The 21,480-nt window shown below is 47.5% G+C and overlaps 3 protein-coding genes and 1 long non-coding RNA gene across 10 annotated transcripts in view; 1 reads left to right on the forward strand and 3 right to left on the reverse strand.

The window, feature by feature from the left end:
• LOC121233485 overlaps nt 1-9,195 on the forward strand; it is a 16,018-nt gene extending 6,823 nt beyond the window's left edge. The window contains exons 2-3 of one of the 2 annotated variants that reach the window (XR_005933013.1): nt 3,984-4,274; nt 8,396-9,195. This is a non-coding gene — a long non-coding RNA (uncharacterized LOC121233485). Of the gene's footprint in view, nt 1-3,983; nt 4,275-5,527; nt 5,824-8,395 lie in introns of those variants that run through there. The other variant, XR_005933014.1, reaches the window with a different exon arrangement.
• HOXB6 (homeobox B6) lies at nt 40-9,306 on the reverse strand. Its single transcript, XM_030022913.2, is given in 4 exon segments — nt 40-342; nt 1,671-1,804; nt 1,806-2,258; nt 9,112-9,306. Coding segments are annotated over 3 exon segments (669 nt in total). The 5' UTR covers nt 2,081-2,258; nt 9,112-9,306; the 3' UTR covers nt 40-82.
• Nucleotides 9,307-11,725: 2,419 nt separating this feature from the next.
• Nucleotides 11,726-17,515, reverse strand: HOXB7 (homeobox B7). Of its 5 annotated transcripts, none has more exons than XM_030023564.1 (3): nt 17,305-17,515; nt 15,613-15,895; nt 11,726-12,633 (listed from the first exon to the last, which is right to left on the reverse strand). In XM_030023564.1, exons 1-3 carry the CDS (start codon nt 17,383-17,385, stop codon nt 12,380-12,382), a joined length of 618 nt encoding a protein of 205 aa, XP_029879424.1. In that variant the 5' UTR covers nt 17,386-17,515; the 3' UTR covers nt 11,726-12,379. The 5 variants fall into 5 exon arrangements, with proteins under 5 accessions (XP_029879424.1, XP_029879423.1, XP_029879425.1 ...); XM_030023563.2 differs by having other exon boundaries at nt 15,613-16,186; nt 17,305-17,320; XM_030023565.2 differs by lacking the exon at nt 17,305-17,515 and adding an exon at nt 16,943-17,267 and having other exon boundaries at nt 15,613-15,966.
• Nucleotides 17,516-17,653: 138 nt separating this feature from the next.
• Nucleotides 17,654-20,407, reverse strand: HOXB8 (homeobox B8). 2 transcript variants are annotated; one of them, XM_030022524.1, is made up of 2 exons: nt 19,589-20,407; nt 17,654-18,810 (listed from the first exon to the last, which is right to left on the reverse strand). In XM_030022524.1, exons 1-2 carry the CDS (start codon nt 20,007-20,009, stop codon nt 18,506-18,508), a joined length of 726 nt encoding a protein of 241 aa, XP_029878384.1. In that variant the 5' UTR covers nt 20,010-20,407; the 3' UTR covers nt 17,654-18,505. The 2 variants fall into 2 exon arrangements, with proteins under 2 accessions (XP_029878384.1, XP_029878383.1); XM_030022523.1 differs by having other exon boundaries at nt 17,654-18,813.
• Between the last annotated feature and the right edge of the window lie 1,073 nt (nt 20,408-21,480).

The following is a 21,480-nucleotide window of genomic DNA, read 5'->3' on the forward strand; positions in this document are numbered from 1 at the left end:
ATCCTCTCAGCTCTCACACACACTCACTCACTCCCTCTCTATTTTTCTTTTTTTTTTTTTGTGTGTGTTTTAAATAATACTTTCACTCCGCCGTTTTCTCCTCCTCCTCCTCCGCGCTCAGTTGCGAGGAGTTGAGCAATTTATTCTCTTTTTTCCACTTCATCCTGCGGTTCTGGAACCAGATTTTGATCTGCCGCTCCGTCAGGCAGAGGGAATGGGCGATCTCGATCCGCCGGCGCCGGGTCAGGTAGCGGTTGAAGTGAAATTCCTTCTCCAGCTCCAGCGTCTGATAGCGGGTGTAGGTCTGGCGGCCTCGGCGGCCGCTGGGCCCGAAGGAGGAACCTGTGACACCCGCAAAAAAAAAAAAAAAAAAAAAAAAAAAAAAAAAAGGAAACAAAAAGGAAACAAAAAGGGGGGAAAAAAAAAGAAGGGGGGGAGAAGGGAAAAAAAAAAAAGAAGAAAGGAAAAAGAAGGGAAAGCCCCGAGGTTTAGTGGAGCCGCGGAGATGCCGGATAATCCGCGGGGATGCTACGCCCCGCACCGCGGCTGGGTGCGGAGGGGTGTCTGCCCGCTCCCCTGCCCTCCGAAGGCTTTGGCCAACCCCAAAATGAAGCCCGTGGCCGTGAGCCCCTCCGTGCGCGCAGGGAGGCTCCCTGGCCGGGCCCGCACCCGCGGAGGATCCGCAGCCGCGCTGCAGGCAGCCGGCTAGAAGGGTTAATGCTGAAGTTGCCAGACTGCAGGCAGGGCTGGGGAGACAGGGCAAGATCTATCTTATTCCGGGATGAAAAATAGCAAGGTGTTCTCCCCCCCCCTCGCCCGCCCTCGCTATTTTCCACCCTACCGGCAACTGTAATAGATCTGAGCATTTAAGCAATAATGAAGTGAATCGATCTGCCCAAACTCTACATTAAAGAGGACACAACACTTTATGTCCCTGCGCTAATGGACATCAATTTGGAACTTAAAAGGCAACAAATGCATCTAAACATGGGAAGGAGGGTGGTGAGCCTCTATTATTTTTCTCCCCCCCCCCCCTTTTTTTTTTTTCTGATTGAGGAAACAGCACTTAAAGAAGTCATATATCACCGGGGGGAAAAAAATTCTCCCCAGGCAGACTTTTCATTATGTGCGAGTTTCATTAAAAATGTAGCCCTCTCCTTTCAAATATTTAAACACTTTTATATTATTTAACTCCAGATCGGGTAGCCAGCGAGAGAGGGAGCTGCGTGGGGGTGTGGGTCCGTCCGTGTGTAAAGTCATCCAGATCTGATTTAGAAAAGATATCTCCCTGTGCGTGTGGGGGAAAGACAGAGACAAATCGTTGTAGCTGAGTGACACGCAAACTGGAATGTGCAAGGGGAGGAAGAAAAAAAAAAAAAAAGAAGGGAGGGAAATGGAGAAATACTGTACGGGGGTTTAAATACGGGGCAAACTTTTTAGCCGGGGGGGTGTGCTGGGAGAAAAGACTTCAGCGGCGTGAAGTTTTGGTGCGTGTCAGGAGCAAGTTGGAGCCTCTCGTGTCGCCTAACTTCCCCGCTGGAAGTTTGGGCTCTAAAGTGAACCTTATTCCTGCTTCCCTCGCTCGCTCGCTCTCTCTCTCTCTGGCGGTAACAAATAAGAAAGGGGGGGAGGAGATTGATGTATTTATTTCTGTAAAAGAGTAAACTCACTATTGCAAGAGTTCATCCGCTGCATCCAGGGGTAAACCGGGGCGGAACACTTTTGCTCCTCGCTCTCTCCGAACACAGTTTTGCTCTGCGCGCAGTCCGACTTGCGCGGCTCGGGGGCGAAGGGCACCTCGTCCAGGTTGGGGGGGGGCACACGCAGGGTCCTTCTCCCTGAAAAACCCGCCGGCCCCATAGTCACAGGCGGAGCTGCGGCTGTAGGCTCCGTTGCTTTGCTGGTAGTAAGGAGAGGAGGTATAGCCCTTCTCCTGGACGCCCGTGGCTCCATAGGTGGTGGGGTAGTGCCTCAAAGGATCCGCATAGCCCGAGGGATATAGCGGGATCTGTCCCAGGAAGGGCTCCTGCCCCGCCGCCAGACTCACCGGGAAGGTCGAGTTGACAAAATAAGAACTCATTGGAAGGAGCCTGCCGTCCTTTCCCGGCTTTATGATTTGTTGTGTTTTATAGTCCAAGTGGTTTAGCTATTAGTAGTATATCGGAGATTGGGTTTTAGCTGAAGGGAGATGGCGTGGTGCCAGCGAGGGACACAAGGAAATACAACCATCTGATCATGGGCTGACCAATAGCAGGCGCCTGAGGTTGCAAAATAGCACCCATGAGGAGCTGAGATTGCACCAGGGACCCCAAGAACAAACCATCCACCCCCTTTTCCCTCCCTTTTAAACAACAGAAATGCACCCCCTTAACCAAATATATAATATCTGCCGAAAGAAACATTCCCGGCGCGCTACGGAGCTTCATAAATAAATAAACGTGTGTCGTCCCCGTCCCCCCCCTTCCCCTCCCCCGGAGCTCAGCGCGGGGGTGTGCGAGAGCCCGTCTGCACGGATGGCGGTGTGCGCGCCTATATATATTTACACGCATATAACGTATACAAATACCCGCTGTAAGCGAGGGAAAAAAGTTAATTGTTCGCATTCGGAAAACTTTAACCCCTAGTGTTTGCAAATCGTCCTGAAATGGCTGGGTACTTTGCTACAGTTAAAGAAACCAAACCAAAAAAAAAAAAAAAAAAAAAGGCAAAAAAAGTTTGTGTGTGTGTGTGTGTGTGTGTGTGAACTTTGCAAGGAGGAGATCCCGCCGGGTTGATTAACTTAGATTTGCTATAGGAGAAGAAATCGGGTTTGATAACTTATTTCGCTTCACGTTTGTCTAATTACCATAGATTAGCACTCCCGGTTCGGGAAAGCTGCGCTCGCTTGAACCAAACCTTCGCTTTTCATATATTGCACCTTTTTCCTTTCTTTTTCTGCAAAAGCTCCGCATTCGGGAGATAAATGGAAAATCGAAGTCTTTCCTTTATCCCTTGCTAAATCCCGATCTCCTCCGGAGTCCGGTACCGCATTGTGCCCTCTTGCGTTTTTTTGTTAATACCAAATCTATGCCCGACCTTTTATGGCTAAAAGGAAGCCTTGGGTTACGGTCAGAAGCTGAGTTTATTGATTGTTACCGATCGAGATGGATTTTTTTTGAACGAGGGGAAAGCTGGCGGTGTGATGGGGCTGCTGCCTTGGAGGTGCGCAGAGACCCCGCGGGTTTGCATCCCCCCCTTAGAGCCCGTCCGCACTGCAAAATATCTATTTTTGCAAAGTTAAAAGGCTGGAAGGAATAATTCCGAAAGTCTCGAGCAATTCCCGGTCACCCTAAAAGCTGCACTTTGCTCTGGGGTTTGCTTCTCTCGGTTTTGCCAGAACCGTGTTCTGCTCTACCTGGTGCATCCCCCCTTCAGATCCCTGTTTGCTCAGGGTAGAGTTGGATCTCTGACCGCAGCCTTCCCTTTTTTCAAATGGGAAAATCAGAGCCATCTCACAGGGAACAGAAAAAAAACCACACACACACAAAAACCCCCCAGCAACTAAATTAAACCCAGGACTGTCCCCCGATCATTCGCATTTTATCAAGGATTTGTTTCTTGTCCGAATTTGTAGCCATCTGTCTGTCGGGTCTTATATGCAATGAAATGACACGCCTTATAATACACACTCCCCTGTACTTGAATCTGTGAATGTGTGTGCTACAAATCTAGAATTACATATATTACATGGTGTCTGTAGAGCTGCCAATGCGGCGCTCTCTGACGGAGCTCTAAGTATCTACGAAACTGATATCTTATTACGAGCTAATTTATTTTAAACCTCATGTTTACCGCAGCAAAGCCAAGATTGTTTCATGCCACGGCTGCAATGAACATTTCGACTGAAACGTAATCCTTATAATTCAAGGAAATAACATGCAAAGGAAGTAGTTTTCATCCTCCACCCCCTCTCTGACTGATATCTCTTATATTTGTTCTTGCAGAGTTTCCCTTTGTGTATGGAATGGACCCAAACTTACGTAGATCTGCTTTATTGGTATGCAAGAAAAAAAAAAAAAAGTGAGATTGAAAGGGAACGATGACTAGAGAAGAAAAAAAAAAAAAAAAAAGATGAGAGCCTGAAGTTTACTGCTTTGCAGGAGCCGAACAGCTCATACATTTGATTAGAGAGTTACGCAATATTTGTTGCTCTGCAAAACCAGCGATTATCTGGCATGATCAGCTCCGCATGCAAATTTTGGGCTAAGAAATGGGATATCCTGATAATTCAATGCGTGAGTACATCTGCTGAAAATGTTTGATCCAATATTTTCTCTCACTTCCCGTGATTGCTCTGCAAATAAATCCCTCGAAATAGTTTGGAAAAAAATCCCCCTCACCCCAAGTTTTCCCGTAATAAAATACTGCTCATCCTAGTACCTTTGTGGCTGAAACAGGCTTTTAACGTAGTTTGACAGACGACATTTTGAAAGAAAATTAAAATGCACTAATTGAAGCTGGCCGCTTGCTAATTGCTTATTGCTGACATCTTAGACGCGCTATAGATAAAAAATAATACGTCTTGCCTCTTAGACGAAGGATGACCCTATGGATGGCTATTTGGGGGAGAAGAAGAACAGAAGACAACTTGGTTCCCAATGTGACAAAACCCCAGCGCCTGTCATAGTTTTCACCTTCCGGAGGGTCAGGCCCGCGGTCTAATTGATTTGCCACCTATAATACATGTAAATACGAGCAGAGGTCTTAAACCGCACTAAATCTCAGAGAACTGAACGTTTAGCACAGAGGTGGTTTCTATTCCCAGTTCAACAGCTTAAAAAAAAAATTAAATAAAAAAAAAAAAAATTTACAACGTTGGGTTATTAGTGTAGCTGTTTAACAGGCGCTCTCCTGCCTTCCCCGCTAAAGTCCGAAGGTAAATCCGAGAGCGATTTTGCGAATATATTTTCTTTGGACGCCTCTAAGCGCCAGCCCAGCCGGGAGGGACAGAGACACACAGCAATAACGGTTGCAGAAGCGAGCTTACACAGTAGCCCTTAAGTTAGACCCGTCTTTGAGGGCACCGACGGGCACATCTTTATTCCATCTTTGGCCTCTTCGCCTCAAAACCAGGCGCAGGGTTTGCTAAGAAGGAGCAATAAAGCAGGGAAGTTGCGAGAGACACCAGAAGGTGGTATAACACATTTCACTGCGCTGGGAAGCCGGCTTTCCCCTCCTGACAGACATCACTCAGCTGGCAGGGTATAAATACAGATAAAGAGAAGTATTTACAGTATGTACAATCCCAGCTCTCTGCCCAGGAAGGTCCCACTTTCTGTCGCTTTGCTTTTCTGGCCAGCAAATGCCAACCCCACCAAGCAGAGCCAGGCAGATAGATGAGGGGATTAAAACAACACCCAAATATTTCGAAATGCAAACAGAACAGAGCCTTGCTTGTGCGAAAGCTAAACCCGCTAAGAACTTGGTAGAAAGTTCAGTGCAGTTGGTTCCAATAAAAAATGAAACTCTCTTTTTTTTTCATGTGGAGCTGGAATTCCCGATCCTTCTGAAGTGAGAACACAGCGGGGGTTTCCCTACCGAGGGACTTATTGCAGCCATAAAGTCAAGCCAACACCACGAAAACACTTGAAAAAACCCCTTGTTCCTGGAGCCAGACATAGAAAGCCATTGGCAGCAGAGAAGCCTCCCCTGTAATGCTCATGCACATCCAAAATCACATCGGAAAAAAAACCCCGACAGAGCCATGTAGAGCTCCAGGCTTGGAGTATTTAAAACAATGACCCCGAAGGTGTAAAAAAATACCCGCTCTCCCCGCGCATAACCGCCTGAAACTTAATTTCCAGCAATTTAAGTTTAATTTACCTGACTTCCCGTGCAGTGCATAATAACCTTGTTAATGGGATCTTTGAAAAGAAGCAATAATAATCTACCATTGTTCCATTAAAGAGTGCGGCTAATTATTAACAAAAAAAAAGGGGGGGGGGAGGGGGGAGGAGGGGAGGGCAGAGGGGGAGAGGGACATTGGGGGGGTCAAAATGCATCCAGAACCAAGTATTTCCGCGAAAGCAAGCCCTGGGAAGGGGAAAGGGGGGCTGCTGGTCAAATAATATTGGGAAAGCAGGGAAAAGGAGAGGCAAAGGCGAGACGGATCATGTAATGCGGAAAGCGAATGCTGGGGGGTGTTGGGAATTACAGCATGGAACAAGTTAATCACGGCTGTTGCTGGTCAAAAGACAGAAACTTTTCCCCCCTCCTCTCCCCCCCCCCCCCCTTTTTTTTTAACATAGTCCCTGGGCATCTCACTTTCTTCGAGAAAATGTCCCTAGTCTAGACGTAAACAGTTGCCAGGAAACTGTGTGGTAGAAGGAGAAAACGAGAGGGAGAAAGCGAGAGGGAGGGAGGGAGAGAGCGAAACCTTTTAAAATAACAGACACGCATTGTCCTTTCAAAGCCTACAGTAACTTAAAAGTGATTCGTCGTCTGCCTTTACTCCCTGCTCCTTCCCCAGCAACCCCCTCCATTCTGTGTACACGACTTGACATATCTTTTCCAGACCCCACCGAAATGACCACTCGAAGCAATAAATAAATAAAAGCCCCTCTGCCTTTTATGATGAGCTGAAATCCCCTTCGCCTCGTACGTCATTATTGCATTTTACAACACCTCCGCTTGTGTTCGCGCTCAGCAACCGACCGGCTACCTCTCATCTTCCCTGGGTGTGCACAGAGATAGATGTGAGTTTTTTAGATGCGGATGCATGTATAGATTTGGACACGCGTGGCACCGAGCAGTTGGACCAGTATAGCTTGTGGGGGGGATGTATAGATCACCACGAGCATCCAGGATGGCCCTGGCTCCCATATGGGTGCACACGTATGTGCAAATGCATCCTCTATACATCTACCCAGACACTTTAAGGCTATACATACAGCTAAAAACCACATCTACCCTTTGCCATTCACAGCAGGGCACCAGGCCTGAAGGCTGAAGCCCACCCGAGAGCGGGGCCGGGGGTGGGAGCAGGGGGGGGGGGGTGGGAGGCTGCAGTCCCGGGCACCGTCGCCCGGCCTGGAAGAGGAGAAGAGCAGCCGGGGCAGGGTGTCCGTGTCCCCCCCCACCCCGCACGTTGTGTGTATCCCCCCCCCCAGAGGGGGACACCGGCTGCGGGGAGCCCCCCGGGAGCCGCCGGCCGCCGTCGCTGACGGTAGATGGCAGCAGACGGCGGGGAATGGGCGAGTCCCGCAGCGCGGCGGCGGCGGCACCGGGGGGGGGGAGAACCGGCGCGGCGGGGGGCTTACCCTGGCTTTACGCCGTTTTATTTTATTTTCTTAAATAAACAAGCAGGGAAGGATGCCAGGAAGGGAGTCCAGCCGGGAGAAGGGCGGACCGTGCCGCGCTCCCCCCCCCCCCCCCCGCTAATACACACACCGGGGGTGCACGGAGGTTTTCTCGGGCATCGCACGCCGGACCGGGCTGAAATGGTTAAAAAAGAGCTAACCCGCACCGAGGTGCGTGGTTTCCACAAGTGGTTGCCTACGCAGGATGTGGAATCGGCAGAAAGGCGTTTTGGAGCAAGGTTTCTAAATTAAATTAATTTTTTAATAATTTTTTTTTCTTACCAAGAGAAAAAAAAAAAAATGCGAGCGCGGAGACACTTAGGGAAAAGGGAGAACAGGCGTTTGAACCGGCATTAATTTTTTCTTTCCCCGTGATTTATGAAAAATGTAACAGGTTCAGGAAGAAATAGCTTTCTAAAATGACTTTCTGTTTATTATTTCCACGGCTTGCGATCATTTACTCTTGTCCACACAATATTCAGGCACAGTCAGTTTAGGTGAGATAAATCGTCACGTCATAAAATGGTTTATGCTTAAGTAATGAATCTCTTCTTACTCAATCTCGCTTCACATACACAGACTCTTACATTATCTTATTTAAAAAACACCTCGTAACAGTAGCAATTAGTACTATATTTCAAACACCCCACCTCACCCCCTTGAAATCTTGAAAAAACCACATTTAAAATGACGGGCATCTCCGGATAAATATTTTCCTAAACCCGAAGGCAAGCGTTAGGGTATCAGACAGGGAAAGGAGAGGAAGAATTGCACATAACCCGGTGTGGAAAAGCACCGACACACCGTGGGGCTGAAACCCAAGCCGGTATTCCGGTCGGGAAAGCCGTAAAGCCCCGTTAACACTGCAGAACGCAATTAAATACAAGGAGGTTTATTGCATCGCAACGTCAGCTTCATTTGGGAGTTTCAGGAGGGGGAAAAAAAAAATACAATGAGAGCTCTGCGCTCTGGTTTGGCTTCATTCTTATTATCTTTTTTTTTTCCCTCTCTTTTCTTTTTTTGTTCCCCCCCCCTTTTTTTTTTAAACTGATTTCCAGAACCTTACTTCCGAGGACTGCCGCGAACTGCCCTCTCCGAAGAAACCACCCACATAATAATGACCCTGGAGAGCAACGCAAAACCCAACTGGCTTCCACACAAACTTCGCCAAATTACTGGGCTCGCCTCAAGACAGACAAACTGGCAAGAGATTCTGCGAGGGGGAAAAAAAAATAAAACACGACAACTACCCACAAAGGGGTTGGTATTTTTTTAAAGGCAGTATCTAAAAGCCTCCGTCACCGAGCTACTGCAAAATCCTTCATTCCAAGTCTACTATCTCCAGGTGACCTCACAGGCTTTGTTTTTCCTTCTTATTCCGTTATGTTATTTCTCTTTCTCTTTCTTATTTTCTTCCCTGTTTCTTTCTCACTCTCTTTCTTATATTTTGTCTATTTTCTTCCTCGATTTCTTTCTTTCCTTCTTTCAATTTCTTTCTCTACCTTCTTTCCGTTCTTCTTTCTCTCTCCCTTTCTCTCTTTTTCTCACCTTTACGCTACACTTTTTGGGGGAAATTCTCACTTAAACAGATTTCCAACACCCCTGATTTCTTCCAGTGCCTCCCTTCTTCATCACCCCACCCTTTTCTTTCTATTTCCCCCACCCCCGGGTACAGGGGAGAGGGAGATGGGGAATGGAATAGAAAAGGCAGCTTGACAAATGCATTTTCTCAAAGAAAAAATTAAATGAAGAGAAACAGATATTATTCCCTTACCTTTTGACGTCCATTTCTGTGGTATAAGTAAAATATATAGGGAGGGAGAGACAGCGTTTGCTTATCTGTTAGCTGACAAATATTGTCCCAACCTGATAGCCGTCGATTGCCTCTCTGACTTGTGAGAGCTTCTTGCATTTCTGTCATTTGCATAGAAAATGGAGTAACTTCCCTCTTTGAAAAATGATAGCCTCCACTCGGTCCAGAATCTCCTCTGCCCCTCCATTACTACTGAGATTCCAAATCAGCAGGCAAATTAACAGAGGAATTAAAAAAAATTAATAATAAAAAAAAAAGAGCATATAACTCTTTTCCTATGTGTGTGTGCGGAGGTGGGTGTCTATGTGTGCGTGTGGATGTGTGTATAGGCGTCCCCCCCTCCCCTCTCCCCTCTTTTAGCCCTATCGAGCTTATACACAAAAGTAAAAAAATGTAAAGAGGCGAGAGCCCTATAGAGGACACTGATCCGACCCAAGGTGCAGCGGACAGAAGAATGGTGCAATATAACCACATGGGAAATAATAAAAAGTTCATGTTCACGGTTAGCAGTCCACATGACCGGCTCTGGCCAATCCCAGAACCCAGCCACTCATAAAGTTCTATCACAAAGTTGTAAATTTTCATAAAACAACAAGGAATTTATTGCATTTCTTCATGACCGGTTTAACAGCAGTCTTTTTCTTAGCCGCCATCTTTTTTTTAAACAAAAATAAAAGAATATGAAAGGGGGTTCAGGAATTTTTTTTCCCCCCTCCTTGGTTGCATGTGGGGGGGTGTTGGAGAGAAATAATCGAATAACGCCTCACACGTTAGGCTATGAACAATAATAGCCCCCCCAGAATAAAGAGCTTGGGGTTGGGGTTGGCTTTTAAATGGGGAAAGGCACAGTAAAACAGTGGGGTTCGGGTGGGATTTTTTGTCTTTTTTTTTTAACGCAATTGGGATCCTTTCTGCTGAAAAGGGCAATTAGATTTCGGGGGGGGGGGGGGAGAAAAAAAAGAGGCAAATAAAGGCAATAAAAGCGTGGCCGGGGTGCCCATGCCCTGGGCAGAGCCGAGCCGGCGGGGTTCGTGCCTGCCGGGCTCCCCACGGCCAAAGACCCCCCCAAGAACCGCCGGGTCCCCCCGCGACCCCCGCTACAGCGCGGGGAGAAAGGGGGGGTGATCCGGCAAGGTGGGTCACCCCACCGGTAAAACCGCTGCCCTGGCTTTAGCGTATTAAAGCGTCGGTGTGACTCGCTTTGCCTTTTTTTTCCTGGAATTCTCCTCAATTCCTACTTGCCCCCCGACCGCAGAGGTCCATGCCGGGGGGGGGCAGCCAGCCGGGCCACTGCGGTCCAGAAACAGGGGGGGGGAAATTTCTGGAACCGCTGCTTTTTTTTTTTTTTTTTTTTTCCCCTTCCCATCCCTGCTATGCACATAGGGCTCCTGCAAAGAGATTGCACCAAGGGATTTCAAGGAAAAAGGAAGATTTTCTTCTCTTTTCCTTTCCCTTCAAGCGGGAATTTCAGTGTGCAAAAGCCATAATAGCTGCTGCCTTTAATAATGGGCTTCCCATAATTAGTATATGCAGCATATACTGCAAATCTGTATGATAGACGTGGGCGCGCAGCTGCTTGACGTGGCATCTTATTTTCGCGAAAACCTGCTAAAGGATGCCCTGCGCGCCTTCACTTAGGACATGAAGTCATCTGTGGTGGTGGGTGGTGAAAAAGCAGAGAGACAGAGAGGGAAGGAAGGGGAGAAGGTGGAAAGCTGCCATCGCCAAGTCCTTCCAAAGCTGGCTGCATGTTTTTTATTTTTTTATTTTTTTTCCCTGTGCATCTTGCGCAACGCATTTGTGGAGTAAATTACGTGGAGCCTCCGCGGGAGGAATCCGCGTCTTTTACTGCGCAGCTTGGCAATGTAAATAAACAGGCAGGGGCGGGCGGGGGGAGAGGGCGGCGGAGGATGCTCCCCCGCGCAAGTGCTTAAATTTACTCGCCTTTTGTTTTGCATTGTTGATTTTTCCTGCGTTTAATTGCTTTAATTTATTTTATGCGTGCTTTGATGCTAAACATTATTTGGTGCTAATGAAAGAGTTCCAGTCCGCAGTAAAGTAATTGAAGGGCGGAGGGAGAATCTAAAAAAAAAAAAAAAATACTAAAGGCACGGCAAAATAGATCGCTTTTCTGCAAATTAGTTACCAGAAGAAGAGAATTAAAATAAGGGGCGGAAAGACTATTTGGGCTGATTCTGGCTTCTTTACATTCCTCCTTTATGCTCTTGCCTACTTCAGTAATAGCCCCAGCGCAATCACAGAGGGAGAGAGAGAAAGGAGACCAGCGCGCCTTTCGAGAGCCCCGAATATCATCTATATCTTAGTATATTCGCCGAATCTATTGAAAAGGTACTAACATTTTGAAGGGAGTGGCTGCCCTAAAAAAAGAGAGAAGTTTAGGATGATAGATCGGGGCATGCATTAATCTAAAAGGATCTTTTAGTATATCTATTTTACAGGGGAAAAAGCAATTCCAAAATCCCGTCTCTTATTTTTAATAAGAAAAGGGGAAGGAACCCAACGCGATGGTAGATTATTGGAGATTTCCTTTTTATTTGGAAGAATAATAATCACAGACAAGGGGGGAAAAAAAAAAGCAACGCGTCGCCATTAAATAATTTGCTACTTTGATATACAATGTTTTACGTAGCACAATATTAATTCCTCTTCTTTTTTTCGTAGAGACTTGAACAAGGAAGAAATGCAGGTAAAAATATACACAGACAAAAGAGCATAGCAAGGAGAAAAGAACCACAGAGGTTACAGGGAGAAGGCGTAATAATCATTCATATTATGTACAGGACTATATACGCTAAGTATAATTTGCATTCAGACTTTCAGGTCACATTTTCTAAATTAAAGGTGCTAAACACGACCACGTTACTTCATACCAAAAAGTACACAGCGAAGTACAAACGGAGATTTACAAATTACTTGTACTATAGGAAGACTCACATAGAAAAATGTGTCTATTCCGACTCTAAAGCCACATTTAATAGGTAGATAGTCATTCTATTGTACAAAAAAAAAAAAAAAAAAAAAAAAAGACTTTAATATAGGTAGTATTTTTTTCAGTGTCAGGAAACACAATGTATCATTCCTAGGGTTTTTAATTATTTATGCACTTATCATTTATGTATTTTCATATATAGTCTTTTTCTGTGTGTTTTCCCCCCCCTTTTCTTCTCGCGTGGGCTTCCACGTTTCCTGCATCCACCCCTCGCCCCTTTCATTCCTCTTCGTCGTCCTCCGCGTCTGGTTTCTCCTGACTGTTGGAGCCGGAGCAGGCAGTTTTATTCTCTTTTTTCCACTTCATGCGCCTGTTCTGGAACCAGATTTTGATCTGTCTCTCCGTGAGACACAGAGCGTGGGCGATCTCGATGCGTCTCCTCCTCGTCAGGTAGCGGTTGTAGTGGAACTCCTTCTCCAGCTCCAGGGTCTGGTACCTGGTGTAGGTCTGGCGGCCGCGTTTTCTGTCGGTGCCTGGGAAATAAATGCAGATTTAGATCAGCTGGGGGGTTTGGGGGAGATGTTTTGGGGGGCTGCTGGTTCGGTTTGCCCTCTTGCTTTGGTCTTTGGGTGCAGTCTAGCAAGCACCCATCCACTGCGGTCCCACGGGGGGACAAAATCCTCGGAGGAACTGTGCAACCTGGGACAGCCCTTCTTTTTATTTGCAGGATCAACTCCTTCTGCCTGAGGATTTCCCTGCCTCACCCTCCCTGTTCTCAGCCCCCAAACCACAGTGGCTTTAATTTCTCTTCATCTAGGAAAAGCGTGCAGCCCTTTTTGTGTGTGTGTGTGTGCCTGTGCGTGTCTCTGAGGGAACAACAAACTTCAGAAAGTTTCCTGCCCTTGTAGCACCGCTCAGACTCTGAGCTCCTGCTTTAATTTTCATTTAGATACCAGAAATTTCGGATGGTTGGCGAACAAATACAGAAAATATAGTCGAGCAGAGCGAGAGAGGCATCTGCTACCTACACAAATCCAACTATTTGTCCTCTCTTAAAGCTGTCATCAGGGTGCCTGCTTGGAAGGTGTGTGATGGTCTTAATTATTTCAGGGGATCTTTTGGGCTCAGTAGTGACTTCTGGGGCTGACAGTGGGGCTGCTACCCCCGGGATGCTCTTGCGCCTCATCACTTACCCCAGCTCTCCCCCCTGACCCTCCAGCTGCCTGCAAGTGGGGTTTGGAAAGGGCCCAGCTCCTAATTGTCCCCTCCACCCGACATTTCCTGGAATCTGATTGGAAATAATTCTACAATATGGTGTTTGTGATCCTGACTCTATTTTCTATGTAAATGCTATGTATATCTATAGTATAATGTATTCTTTCCCAGAGCAGTGGGGATGGTGAACAGCAGCCCTCGGCCTCTCCTCCACACATTCCACCGGACTCCTCTTCTTCTTCCCTTTTTTCCCCCCACCCCTCTTTCTTTTTAAAAGAAGAAAAGATCCAGTCATTAAAAGGAGAAAAAAAGCAAAATAGCCAGGCTAGCTGTAAAGTAAAAATGTGCAGGTCGTGGAATGTGGGTTGTAAAATCCGCTGAGGGGAGAGCCATAAACTGCTGCTGAATAGGGATGACAACTCTATCTCTGCTCGCTGATGAAATTCCACAAGCAGGATCGCACAGTGGGCATGAGGCACGGGGAGGGGGGGGGTAGGAGGGGGGGACCCCACTTTTACGACCGAGGTCGAGTTTCTCGGGTTTTAGGCTCAGCAGATCCCAGAACATCCAGGTTTTTTTGAGCGCAGGACCCCGCGCGTTTGCCCCACTCTAAACCCTCTCTAACGTGGATCCTTGCAGCATCACAGGCTAAAAGGGGGGTGGGGGCTTCTTAAATCTAAAGTCAGATAAAAGCAGAGATGAAGTGTTTACGACCAAAAATATTTGGTCTTTGATAAATCAACTGTAAATGTGAATGAATTATGGAGCAGGTAATGGAAAGAACTGACCACCACATAAGTGTGAGAGTAACTCCTGCCTTTATAAGCCGCTATACATTGGCTGCTTCGCTGTTTTTCTTTTTCCTCTGCTTCCCAGGGAGGCTGGCCCGCACTCCGGTCGCCCCTGAGGTTTACTAATAAGACCCTCGCCGAATATTTGGCGGCGGAGGGAGGCTCGCCCGCAGGGATGCTCTCAAGTTGCAATCTGGCAAGGCAGAAGCGAAACCGGGGCTGCTGGAAAATGAACTCCCGCCTTCCCCTCCGCTCCCAGCCGGGACAGCAGCCCTTTTCTCCCCCCTTCTCAGGATTACACGAGTGTAAACACCACCACGCGTGCCCATGGACACCGGTAGGGATGCTCCGAGCTGGGAGGGGGGGGACACCCCGGCCCGGAGCTCCCAGCCCGGCCCCGCTGCGCTCCATCCAGCGGGGTCCGGGGGGAACCGGGACACCCCGGGACCGCTCCCGCGCGAGGGAAATGAATATTTATTCAATGTTAATTGACATTAATACCCTGAGAGGGAACGCCTTGGGGACTGAAAGCAGCGCGGCCGCCCGCCGTTCAGTCGGTTTGGGGTTTGAGACACATGTGCGGGGGCTGCGTGTCCCGGCGTGGGGCGGCCCCCGCTCCGCTCCGCTCCTGCGGAGCACTGCGCGGCCTTCCGCGGAGCTGAGCTGCCCTGCGGAGCGGCGGTGTCCCTGGCGGGACCCCCAGGCCCCCAGCAAGGCCACTCTGGGCAACCCCATGGTCCCCCAAAAGCCTTGCCCAGGGTGCGGAGCGCACCGCACCCCTCCGCGGTGATGCTTGTAGGGAGGTGACACAGATAAACGTCCTCCCCCCTCTATCCATCCATCCATCCATCCGTCCGTCCGTCCGTCCACCCATCCATCCCTCCATCCAGATTCCGGCCGGAGTGTGACCGTTTTGAGAGCGGGGCTTTTAATTGCACCGGGAATGATGCGTTGCTGTTTCTGATGGCAACACGCTACGCTTAATTGCAGTGTCTGGGACATTGTGGTGAGGGGCTGGCAAATGAAGGTTTTGCAATTTAACAGAAAACAAACCAAGCTTGCAAGCACCTCCCATAAATAGTTTCTTTCAGAATCTATATCTATATCTACATGGGGGTAGCACAATCTCCATCCTGTAAATATAGGAGAAGAAGGGGCTGGCCATTATCTCTGCAGCTCTGTCTGTCCCCACTAAGACAAACTGCCTTTTGCATGGCACATACACAGCCCCAGCAACACCAATAAATATTTAAAGCTAAAAGGATGGCTTTATGGCGGGGGGGGGGTGGTGGTGGTGGTGGTGATGATGGTGTTCGCTCTCTCCCTCTCTCTGTTGAAGATGCGTTTTCGGTGAAACGTCATGAAAGGAGTTGGGGACAATTCCCCCCTCCCCTCCCCCTCCGCCACCCCCCCGCGCACGCCAGCAAATAATTTACACTCCCCTTAGCCCCCCCTCCGTCCCCCCCCCGACCCCGGGCTCCTTTCTTTAGGGAGGCTGGGGCTTACCTGTGCTCCTCATCCAGGGGTAGATACGGAAGTTACTGTCGCTTTGCAAATCTGAGTCCCTCTGGTCCGTTTTGCTGCAATTCTGCTTGGAGGCATCTCCCGGGCACATCATGGAGAGATTTTGCTCAAAAGGGGAACAGTGCATGTTGAAAGAGCCCGGCTCCAGGCCGTAACCGGAGGAATACATGCTGGGGGGCTGGGGGTGCACGGCGCTGCCACTGGAGTAGAGCCCGGGCATGGAGGCGGCGAAGGGAGGCGTGGATCCGGCCCCATACCCCGCTCGCTGGGTGTTGGAGGCGAAAGCGCAAGAAGTTTGCTCGGGAAAGACTCCGGATGGGAAAACCGAACTTGCGGCTTGATATTTAGAAAATAAAGCATTCGCATAATACAATGAACTCATAATTTGGCCGGGTGATTTGTAGGTCGGGACGTTTTAGTGTCGGTTTTACGAGGTACCGTGATATATTACGGAATTAGAGTCCAGATTTACACCAAAAAGGAGCCCTTTTTCCTCCCGGCCCATGTGACGCGCGGGCACGTGGCTCCGGCGGCGCCAATCGCCGCCCGCTCCCTCCTCGGGGGCAAAAAATTGTAGTGCTGCTGGATTTATAAAATATGATAAATAATTGATGCGATATAAAACCCTCCAAGATCTATGCTGGAAGGGGTGAAATTGTGCTGGAGTCGATAAGCAACCTGTAATCAGTTTTCGGCTCAGACCGAGAGAGAAAGAGAAAAAAAAAAGGGGGGGGGGGGGGTAAAGCACGTTGCTGATAAACCAGCGTCTCCCTCTCGGTCTCTCTCTGCTGGAGGAAAAGGAAGGGAGCTCTATTTATCCCTTTATTGATCCCCTCTAAAATTCCCCCCTTCGCACCATTTCCTCGGCTCCGAGGTACTTTTTCACAAGACTGTACATAATTCCTTCCCTTCCCCCCCTTGACCCTCTCCCCCTCCCCGGCCCCCCCCCCCCCCAAAAAAAAAAAAAAAAAAAAAAGACAAATGTCTCATTGATACCTAATAGTTTCAGAGTTCTTTTTTCCCAAATGCCATTCAGCTCTATATCTAATTTATTCCAGTGCCACGGGCTTTGAGCTTCGTATTGAGCTGGCATTTGCTTTTCTTGTTGCGAAAAATAAAGAGTGTACAGATCCCTTGTTTAGCGTGTCAGCGGTTCTGCAGGACTCAATTACAGTTAGAAGTAAAACCTTACCAGCTGGCTGATTTGCTTTCTGCTGGAGAAGCAGAGAGACCTTCCAAAATGTGATCTGCCTCAATTTTTTTTTAGGGGGGCCGGGGGGGGGGGGGGAGTTAGAAAGAAAGAAAGTCTTACAGGCAGGAAAAGCAGCCCAGACAATGGTGGATGTGCATCTAGGGTTTGTGCTGTTTCTCCTTTCCCAAGGTTATGTTGCAAGGGGATGGGTGTGCATCCCCGCACTCCTCTATTGCCATGGCAGGGCAGCTTGAGAGGCGAAGGAGCAGAAAAGCAGCTCAGCTGCGCGACTGCCTGCCAATATTTTTTTTTTTTTTTTTTTTTTTTTTCAGCGAGATAAGTGGGAGGAAAGGAGAGGGGGACCCAGAGCTGGGCTTCATCTTGCGGGGACAGTGGGGTGGGCGAGGAGAGAGGGAGAAAGGAGGAAAGAGAAAGGAAAAAAAAAAAAAAAAGCCACAAAAAACCAAAACAACACACGTTACCTTCAGGAAGGATTTCCACAGAGCCTCCCAACCTGTCACCACCCAGGAACTGTTAGAAACAACAACAAGAGCAGAAGCCATCGCAGTTGCCCCGTGTCCCCCCCCCTTCCCCACGGCTCCCAGGCAGCAGCTCCCCGGCCCCAGTCCCTGCCTCCGCCCGTCCCAGCAGCGATCCAGCCCGCCAGCATCTCTCCAGGCAAAGAAGTCTTTGATGGCCAGGGCTGCAGCTCCGACACAATTGACTTTTATTTCCTTTCTATCAAAGTGGTCCTGGAGGAAATGGAGCAGGGTAAAAGAATGATGTCACGGAATTCTCGCTTGTAAACTTTATTGTAACTTTCTTCCGCCGCTTCCAGGTTTAGACAATAGAACAAAGTGATGAAAGAACAACAAAATATATCATTAGTTCCCCCAATAAAGTAATTCACGTATACAGTATACATTCTTTTTCACAGTTAACCTAAAGATCACTTTACAACTTGCTTCACTGTGCGCATGCTAACTAAAGGAGAGAAAAACGCTTTTTTTCTTGTCTTTTTTTTTCTTTTTTTTCCCTTTTTTTTGGAAGAGACACTTAAAAATTGTAAACAAAAAAAAAAAAAAAAGAAAGAAAATCCCGAACCAAAGAAAAGAACAGAAGTAAGGAAAGTGAAGAGAGAAAGAGAGAGAAAGAGAGAGATAACTATAGCATAAATAGGCAGTTTCATGTTGTTGGGATGTTTGTTTCAATAGCTACCTCCAGTACATACAGATAAACCACAACAAAAAAAGGTGGAAAATTAAAAAAAAGTGCACAAATGTAATTTCACGTAACTCCTATAGCATTGAAAGCTATGTTAACCAACCCACCCCCCAGGAAAGAAGAGAGAGACAGAGAGAAAGACAGAGAGAGAGAGAAAATTTCACAGTCATGTTTTACATAAGCTATTGCGTTACACTACCACTAGTTAATAACTGGCAAAAGGCAGGAGAGACCTCCCGATCACTTTTGCATACTGTTCATTGTATCAAAGGATAATCAGGAAAGTGGTGCTTACAGCTATATTGTTTTACAGCAATAAAAGGTTTTTTTTTTTCCTTTCTCTTTTCTATGCATTGTTGGTTTTTTTCCCACCCCTCCCTTACATTAACTGCCATTAACGTGGGGCTCAGGGGCTCTTCCACCCCAGCAGCGCTTGCCTTTCAGTCCTTAAAAATCCTTTTATTTCTTGTCCGCCTTCTGTGCTTCCCCTTCCTCGTCCACCTCCTGGGCTCTTTCCATTTTCTGTTTTTCCAGTTCTTCCTGCTCGCATTTGCTGCTGGGAAACTTGTCTTTGTTGTTTTCCTTTTTCCATTTCATCCTCCTGTTCTGGAACCAGATTTTGACCTGCCTTTCTGTCAATCCCAGGGCATGCGAGACCTCGATCCTCCGTTTGCGGGTCAGGTAGGGATTAAATAGAAATTCCTTCTCCAGTTCCAGCGTCTGGTAGCGGCTGTAGGTTTGCCTCCCCCTCCTCCGTCCAGCGGCTGCTGGGGAATTGCAAAGGTTGGGTGGAAGAGGGGAAGAAGAGAAGGAGGTTGAAAGATACATAAACCAGGCTCGGGAATAGGCACACACAGGCTCACACCCGCTCACACACACTCACACACACACACACACAGGCACGGGAGGGGGAGGAAGAAAGGACTCGCAGGAGCAAAGGCAGGAAGCAAACAGGGAGAGGGAAAGGCTCCTGTAGAATATTATAAAAGGGAAGATGGTTATAAAGGAAAGGGGTGATGGTGACAGGGGAGGGGGGGGGGGTCACCCACCAGCCCACTCCGAGCAGCCCAGCTAAAGCCTGCACTTGCACACTTATTATTACCCGAACCACAACAACAACAACAACAACAGACTCCGGCTCTTTGGGATACCGCAAAAAAAAAAAAAAAAAAAAAAGAAAAGAAAAAAGAGCTGCAGCCCGGGGAGAGCAAGCAGCACCACCGAAATCCCAAATCAAACGCAAAACAAAAATGAAGGGGCTTTTTAAGGCTATAAAAGTGCCATAAACTTTAAGGACGCTTCCTTCCACAGAAAGCCCGGCTCGCTCAGCCCCCAGAAGAAAAGGTCTCCTTCAGGGTAATTAAACTATAAAGCAATTTACAAGTGCAAAAGTTTACCCCCATAAAGCAGTAAAATACAGTCACCGGGGAAGAAAAAGGGAGCGAAAGCAAGCAAGCAAGCAAGAGGGGCAGAAAGCAAGCAAGAGGGCTACTTTCTGGGCTCAGGAACTGCCTCCTCGCTGTCCTTTCCATCTCGCCTCACCTTGCGGTCGCATCCAGGGGAAAAGCTGGGTCGGAGAAGGGCTCTGCTCCGAGCTCTCCGCCTCCTCTCCAAGGCCGCTGGCAGCAAGCTTGCAGTCCGTGTACTGCACCAAGTCCGACTCCTGGGCGCTGAAGAGGCTCTGCCTTTGCAAGGGGTCGTAGCCATAGAAGTTGCTGGGGTCCCCATGGCACGCCACGGCGCAGGGATTCTGTTGGTAAGGGGAGCTGGAGAGTGAGGATGCTCCGTGGTAAAACTCCTGGATTTGGGTCGGATGCTGGAAGGTGCCCCCCGTGCTGGGTCCGTACACCACCGTGGGTCTGCCCCCAAGATCCTGAGCGAACCCACAGTCATAGTAATTGGGACGCAAGGAGTCCCCGGTTTTGTATTTGGAGAACAGTGAGTTGACAAAATAAGAGCTCATTTTAATTTAAATAAGAATATTTGTTTGGAGGAGGAAGAAAAAAAAAAAAAAAAAAAAAAAAAAAAAAAAAGAAGCCAACCAAACCAGACCACGGGAATCTATTAGCAAAAAAAGAAAGCGCTAAGATGCTAAGCAACGACAGTTTGTGATTTCCAGGAATATAAAAGGAGGATATAATCAAAACTCTAAGCCTGCATGATATTGAATTCTTTCCTCCCCCCCACCCCTAAAAAAAAAAAAAAAAATCGCCACTTAAAGAGTTCTCGCTTTACATTTCCAAGAAGAGATGCCAGTTCATAAACAGTTTTCAGTGATTTACTTCAGCGCAAATGAGTTGTTTCATATTTTGCAGTGTCTTTTCATGATCATTTGCATCTATTACCAAAACCTCATCCTATTGGCTTCTCCTTACTCCACACGGACTCTGCACTGCATGATTGTGAAAGGAAGAGTGTGAGAGAATAAAGAAGGAAAAGCAAGCGAGGGGGAGCGAGAGAGGGAGAGGGAGCGAGCGAGAGAGAGAGAGAGGGAGCGAGAGGGGAAGGGAGAAGGAGGTGGGGTGAATATACGGATTAAATATGTTTAACTACCTACATTAATGAGATATCGCTCGCCTCACAACAAATCACATACCTAGACCACCCAAAAGATTGATTTTTGGGGAGTGTTGGAAAATTAAAGAGAAGCGCTCGCAGTCGTTAATTTCAAAATTTTAACGAGGCAGTTTTAGCCTTTTTAAATGTCAGGGTCGCTTTGGAAAACTGTAAAAGAACACGATTTAATTGCTACCAGTTTTAAAAGGTCCTATAAATGTAATTGGTATTTTAATACAAGTTATCAAATCATACAGCTTCTTACCCTAAACATATTTTAAAACAAACGAGGTAGTCATATTTAACATTTTAATGATCAATTTCCTTATTATTGATAAAGGTTTAACTATCACATGAAGGGAATTGCATTTGTAATAGCCCCAAAAAAGGCTGTAAACTGTTTAACAAACTATAAAACGCCATAAAGCCGGGGATGTTGTTGTTGTTTATACCGCACTACATAAAAGCCGTTAGGATTTTACGAGTTCGTTCCTCTACTGCTATAAACCAGAGGTTTCGATTGGACCCGTCCGCATTACAGCGAGATGTTGAGGTGTCAATATTGAATTAAAATGATTATAGTTTTTCATATATAACATTGACTTTTTGTGTCTCTCCCGCAGCCCCCTCCCTGCCTCCTCCCCCGCCGAGGACTTGTTCAAGATGTGGTCGGGGATGATTGCGAACTAAAAGTATTGTGTCGCTTATCACATCCAGAACAGAACCTTTATGGTCAGTAACTGATGGCTGTTCCCTACCTCACCCCCTCCTCAATAACTTCCATTTTTTCCCTTTTTTTTTTTATTTATTTTTTTTTCATTTTTGCATGATACTTCTAATGAAAACTGGGGAGAAGAGGGGGATGGGGTAAGGGAGAG

Source organism: Aquila chrysaetos, chromosome 8 (assembly GCF_900496995.4).
Source record: "Aquila chrysaetos chrysaetos chromosome 8, bAquChr1.4, whole genome shotgun sequence".
NCBI lineage: Eukaryota > Metazoa > Chordata > Aves > Accipitriformes > Accipitridae > Aquila > Aquila chrysaetos.

Excerpts from the sequence above, each read along its gene's own strand:
- HOXB7 (XM_030023561.2), bottom strand. The coding sequence starts at position 16,723 with ATGCCAGCTCAATACGAAGCTCAAAGCCCGTGGCACTGGAATAAATTA. Across the intron at positions 15,967-16,626 it reads AAGAACTCTGAAACTATTAG|CCGCAAGTTCGGTTTTCCCA; the intron begins GTATCAATGAGA and ends CTAAATATCAAG. Across the intron at positions 12,634-15,612 it reads CCCCTGGATGAGGAGCACAG|GCACCGACAGAAAACGCGGC; the intron begins GTAAGCCCCAGC and ends TTTATTTCCCAG.
- HOXB8 (XM_030022523.1), bottom strand. The coding sequence starts at position 20,009 with ATGAGCTCTTATTTTGTCAACTCACTGTTCTCCAAATACAAAACCGGG. Across the intron at positions 18,814-19,588 it reads CCCCTGGATGCGACCGCAAG|CAGCCGCTGGACGGAGGAGG; the intron begins GTGAGGCGAGAT and ends GCAATTCCCCAG.